Raw genomic sequence first — 6000 nt, 5'->3', positions numbered from 1 at the left:
TGACTGGTGCTCAGCCTTCATCACTAATAAATATTTTGAATATCACTTGAACCTGGCGATAGGTTCTAGAATACTGCTATGCCTAAAGACAGGCAGAATTTCTAATAAGACAGGAGCCGTAAAATAGCATAGAAGCCTGAGGGAGCAAAGCCTGGAGACGTAAAAAGACTGGACAAATAGCAGGTGGATGTCACAGGTCCGTGGAAGGGCTTTGCTGGAAGGCAGACCTGGAGGGGTAGGGAGTGAGCTCAAGCATGGATTTGGGAATAACCCATGTGGGCATGACAGAGCCAATGACAAGAGTGAATACAATCTCCAAGGAAGAGAATGCAATTGGCACAGGAGATGACAACCCCATCAGACCAACATTAGATTTCTATTCTAAGAAAACTAGTAAAAATTAAAAATCACTAAACATCTATCATGTAGAACAAATTGCTTTTTATAGATAAGGAGAGGATGGACCGCCCAGGCAGCACAGTCTTATGTATGTCCTACGCTTCTGGGACCCGGAACGTGCCTCTCAACCACTCCAGAACGTCAAACAGAACCAAAGAGGAAGTCACCAGAAGCCCTAATTTCATTTGTGCTACTGTAGTTTGCCGACTTCTGCTCGCATGACCTCGAATTTCCCATTAAGAAATTTAAAGCTTCAGTTTGCTGGTGACACGACCCCAAACCATAAGTCAGCCAGATTGATTCTCTCCAAGGGCTCACTGGGCTTAAGTAACAATGATGTGAACATGCAGATTTTCTCGCTCTTTGGTTTTACCAACCTTCTTATCCCAATATCTCCCTTGGTAACGACGACGATCTCTGAGGAGGAGAAAAAATGAAGAGAAATCCTTTAGAGCACTTGGCTCAGAGGTGCCCAGAATTATAAATGATGATTTTTTCCTGGGCTTTTGCAACAGTCACCTGATTGGAACTCCGTGCTTGGAAAATGAAAAAGCTCGTTTCTGACACTGATCCCGCGCCGTCCCCAGGCTGACGCCCTACCTTGCAGCTCCCATGGCAGCACTGTCCCCTAATTTGATGTCACACCTGAGAGGGGCCGCGTCTGCTTTGTGCAACACAGTGGCCACCACAGGCAGTACAGTTCCCGCCAAGGGTCACAGCCAGGCAATTTCGTTGTTACGACTAAGACTGACCAGGGGCTCCGTGGAGCACGCCACCCTTGACAGACTGGCCTGAACCACCGAAATTTCATTCCATGGCTCCTCTTTAAAAAAAGAAAAAAAGTGGGGCACCTGGTGGCTCAGTCGGTTAGGCGTCCGACTTCAGCTCAGGTCATGATCTCACAGTTCTTGGGTTCAAGCCTTGCAGTGGGTTCTGTGCTGACAGCTAGCTCAGAGCCTTGACCCTGTTTCAGATTCTGTGTCTCCCTCTCTCTCTGACCTTCCCCTGCTCACGCTGTCTCTCTCTCAGAAATAAGTAAAACATTAAAAAACTTTAAAAAAAAAACCAATGTACATACTTACGAAATCATCCTTATGAAGTTCGGTGCGATCTTGATTAAATGCGTCTGTGTTGTTGTGTGATGCAGTTTAGGGGCAGAAGCTGAGAACATCCTTAAATCAAAAATAGTGATGCCAGTTGCAATTTTTAAGCTGAAAGAGAAGACACGCTTCCCAAGAATAATCCCTTATGCCAAACCAACTGTCAGAGCAGAGATTACTACCCTTACGCCAGTTACCTTATGCTCAGAGAGTCTGTTGCCAGGAAAAGTAGCAGCTGTGGCCCCTTACACTGGCTGGGGTGGGGGCTGGGCTGGGCTGCTGTTCCCAGGACACATCTGGGTGTGCAGGCTCACGTCCTGTGAAAGGTTTGCATATGGTGAGTGTGCACGCTGCACCGGTGCCCGGCTTTTGCTGGGAGCACATAACAGAGGCCGGATCACAGCTGAGTGGCAGCCCACAGGCTGAAAATGCAGGCAGCGCTATTTACAGAGGGCTTATTCTAAATGGGTGTTGCCTCCTCTAAATGCACTGCTCGGCCATTACGTAAAGTCAGAATGCCCTTCGATTCATGGGCACAGAACCCCGAGGCCGCAGAGATGCCCAAGAACTTTCATCAAAAACAATCCCCAATTCCCACTTTATTAAAGGGATCACCTGTGTACAGCTTTGGACAGTTACTTATTGAACTTACGGTGGCTACACCTCAAATTCTGTATCTTTTTTCCAATGATTCTTGCACATACCTCTCAGAACTAGACAGTCTGCAGCCCATTTTGCTGCTGTCGAACTGAGAAATGTAAAATGGTCTAAAACAGCAAAGACGCTGACCCAACGTCCTCCATGGGAAGGTGCAAATTTGAGTGAATATTTCACTATTTTTGTTTATACCTTGATTCAACTCATTGATTTTTTTTTTTTTTTCAAAACCTCATCATCTTTTCCTGGCTCCATGTCCCCCTGGAACATTCAAGGTTTCAGTACAATTTCAAACAGTAAGTCAGCCTTGTTCTCACGGAAATCACTACTCTGATGTTCCTTCTGTATCTGCTCTGTAATGTGCGAAGAGGCATAAGTGAAATGTTAACTCTTCTTTCTCTCAAGCCATCAGCCCATAAGGGAAACATGACAGGAGATATCGCAGAGTGAAATTTATATATGTTTTCTCTACTTTACCTGCCAGGAGGAACTAGTAAGTGCAAGAGTTATGGACAAATTTCAGAAGCACCGGGCCCTCCAGATCACTATTTTAAATTAGGGACTTTTAAAATCTCCAATTTACATGAGTGTTTAAGCAACGAATACTAAAGGCCTGACCCAAATGGAAAAGAACTTCATAGATGAAGATGTTAGAATACAGAGGGTTGCTCTGTGAGCTTGGTACAGGGTCTGAAGGAAAAACCTATGCAGTCAGAAGCCAGGATCAACGGAGTAGTAAATGGCCCGTGTTTAATCTCAGAATCAAGCTAACAGAGACGGAGCGCTTAGCTATGTAAAACGCACGGCTCACTTTTAAGCACATACATGGTACCTGGTAGTTTAAGGTGGCATCTGGGGGCTCGCAATTATCAACGGAGCAGAGCCCTAGGCTGCCTGACTAGGCTGAGTTCCCAGGCAATTCCAAACAGCCTTCTTGCCCGAGCCGAACGGTGGTGGGCACAGGCACTGTTCCCTTGAAATCGGTGTTGACAGCGCCTACAACTTTATATTCATGATGCTCTTGACAGATGCGGCTGTCATTCGGATTCTGTACTGGTTCAGAGAGGGCGCTACCGCATGCGTGTGGCATGGAGGAAGGAGCGCCACGCTGAAGGCACCGTTCCGGCCTGTAACGCTCCCCTCCACAAAATGAGCTCCGGGAGTGAGATCGCGAAATGCAGCCGACCTTCCTCTCATGTGCTCTCTGTCTTCATAAACATTGCAGGTTATGCAGACATAGACACGGTCTTTGCCTGGTTCCTATGAGGCCATTATTTTCATCCTATTTTCTTTATGGAGCAATAGAGACAACACAATGGACACAACAAAGCTGTGATCTTTAGGCATTTTTTGAGAGAAATCAATGGAACAGTGATGCGTGAGTGCGTTCCAACTTGGGGGTAAAAAACGAACATTTGTCAAAGCTGTATCATGAACTTAGTCACTGTCTCAGACATCTAGTAGATGGGCGAATGCAGACATAAGTAGTACAGAGGAGTGCGCACTTGGCCCCAGGCCAAGGATTTTACCAACACAATTTTACTTATTTAATTCTCAAAGTGTATCTTGAGATAAGCGAAGCTATACAATAAAGCAACTAATGGCCCCCAAGCCACAACCTAGTAAAAGGTAAACTTAAAAATTCTAACTCAGGGGGCATTTGGGTGGCTCAGTCGGTTAAGCGTCAGACTTCGGCTCAGGTCATGATCTCACAGCTTGTGAGTTCCGGCCCCGCATCGGGCTCTGTGCTGACAGCTCAGAGCCTGGAGCCTGCTTCACATTCTGTGTGTCCCTTTCTCTCTGCCTTTCCCCTGCTGGTGCTCTCTCTCTCTCAGAAAATAAACATTTAAAAAAATTTTAAACCTTATCATCTTTTCATTATACCTATGTATTTTTTAAAAACTCTGATAACTACTTACTAAACTCATAAGAGATTTCATATTTTCTTACAGACTATATTATATATTTGTAAGAGTTTAGAAAATAGAATAGAATAGCAGATAATTATAAGAAAATATTTTAGGGGAAATAGACTAGGGTATCTAATGATGTTAAAACAATTGCCATCAACACTTCAAAAACTGTCTGATTCTCTACCTGTTTTGAATGATATTGAAGCAGCATGAATGTAATGAAGTGAACAAGAGAGAGGTTTTATTTCTTCAAGAGGTACTTGTTAGCAGGCCACCATGTGGCAGGTGCACTGCTACATACTGGGCACATTACCATGAATAAAGCAGAGAAAGCACGAAGTTCTGGCTACAGGGACCAAATGGTCAAAATACTGGTCCTCCCTCAATGCATTCCTCATCTTAAGAAAAGTGAGACTTTAAGAAATAATCAATGAAAGGTTTTATCCATCTCAGTGTCCTGAGCTTTACTCTTGGGTGGTGCTCCCTACCTGGTATCTTATCTGTAGAACTGTACCGTCCAAGCTTCCTTGAGATATGACCAGGTGGAAGGATGGAATTAATGAACGAAGTAAACCTGTAGGTGTCCAGAAACAAATCAATCAATCAATAAAGACATCCCAGGCACCAATCATTGCAACGAAGTGCTGGGGAATCAATAACAAAGAGAACGTACATTCTGATGTCCTTCAGTTACATAAACAAGATGACTGGAACATAGATTATTGCAGTAGAATGCCAAATAGTTTGCTCTTACATAAACGTCTCAAAATAATATAACAGACTTATAAGATAATAGGGAAACAAATAAAACTTGATAATTTTTTACTCCAATGCATATATTGAAATATATTGCTTCTTCTCTGCTAGAATGGAGTATCTGTAAGCACTTGAATGTCTCTCTACAGTAGTAATTCTACGGAATCACTGATGGGCTCACCGAATGAATGAATGAATGAATGAACGAATGAATACTAAAAACAGTGCCAATTTGATCATCAGGAGGCCACATTCTGGTTCTCTTTACCACTGGTCCACTGCTGAGCTGTGTAAGACACTGCAATTCAGAGCTCAACTTTCTGATGAGAATGGTTTCCTTCAAATTCTAAAATTCTAAGTTGATGAGTACTTTAATTATAAATTTTAAATATTCACGTCTTAAGATACCACCCAAAGAGAAAGTTTTAGAGATAGTTAAGTGTCTCCCTAAAACGTCGAGGCTACAAATTTAGGTATTTGCTCACTATTCTGGGATCATACAACATTAAGAAAGGAAGATAACACAAATCTGTCATCTGCGCCTAAAAGGATAAAAATCATCCTTTCTTCAGCTGAAAATGTTGATGTTTTGGCTGTAATTAAATCCACAGGAGAGCTAATCCATCCAAATAGCAACAAATTCTTCTGTGAATTATCATATATTCCTAAGTGCCAACTAAGGCCCATTTCCCTTATTTAAGGCAATATTGAACAAGCTAGACAAGGAGGAATTTTTATTTTTTCACACATTTATTCTCTATTCATTTTCCCATTACATAAAAAGACAGTCTGCTGCAATTTAGAAGAAAACTTTTGAAATAAAATAGTACATGCCCTCAAAGTTTACACGCTTTTCAAAGTACTAGCTCAGTTAAAGCTTAAAATAATCCTGTGAAGATGATATAACTAGTTATTGTTTTACTATTTTACAGTTGGAGAAACAGAGATCTTAAGTCACTTGCTCAAGGTCAGGATAGTAAGAGAGAGCGCCTGGGTGGCTCAGTCAGTTAAGCGTCTGACTTCGGCTCAGGTCATGATCTCACGGTTTGTGGGTTGATCCCTACATTGGGCTCTGTGCTGACAGCTCAGAGCCTGGAGCTGCTTCAGATTCTGTGACTCCCTCTCTCTCTCTCTGCCCCTCCCCAGCTCATGCACTGTCTCTCTCTCTTCCAAAG

The 6000-nt window shown here is 43.0% G+C and overlaps 1 protein-coding gene across 1 annotated transcript in view; it reads right to left on the bottom strand.

Annotated features, from left to right (window-relative positions):
• Positions 1-1515: 1515 nt before the first annotated feature.
• The window catches only part of LOC144222221 (uncharacterized), a 158345-nt gene continuing 153860 nt past the window's right edge, over positions 1516-6000 (bottom strand). The window contains exons 5-6 of the mRNA XM_077752731.1: positions 4558-4643; positions 1516-1571 (exon numbers count right to left, since the gene is read on the bottom strand). Coding sequence (XP_077608857.1) covers positions 1516-1571; positions 4558-4643 — 142 coding nt within the window. The remainder of the gene's footprint in view (positions 1572-4557; positions 4644-6000) is intronic.

This window comes from Crocuta crocuta, unplaced genomic scaffold (assembly GCF_008692635.1).
Source record: "Crocuta crocuta isolate KB4526 unplaced genomic scaffold, BGI_CrCroc_1.0 scaffold101, whole genome shotgun sequence".
Taxonomy (NCBI): Eukaryota; Metazoa; Chordata; class Mammalia; order Carnivora; family Hyaenidae; genus Crocuta; species Crocuta crocuta.
This window is presented reverse-complemented; position numbering and strand designations above follow the sequence as displayed.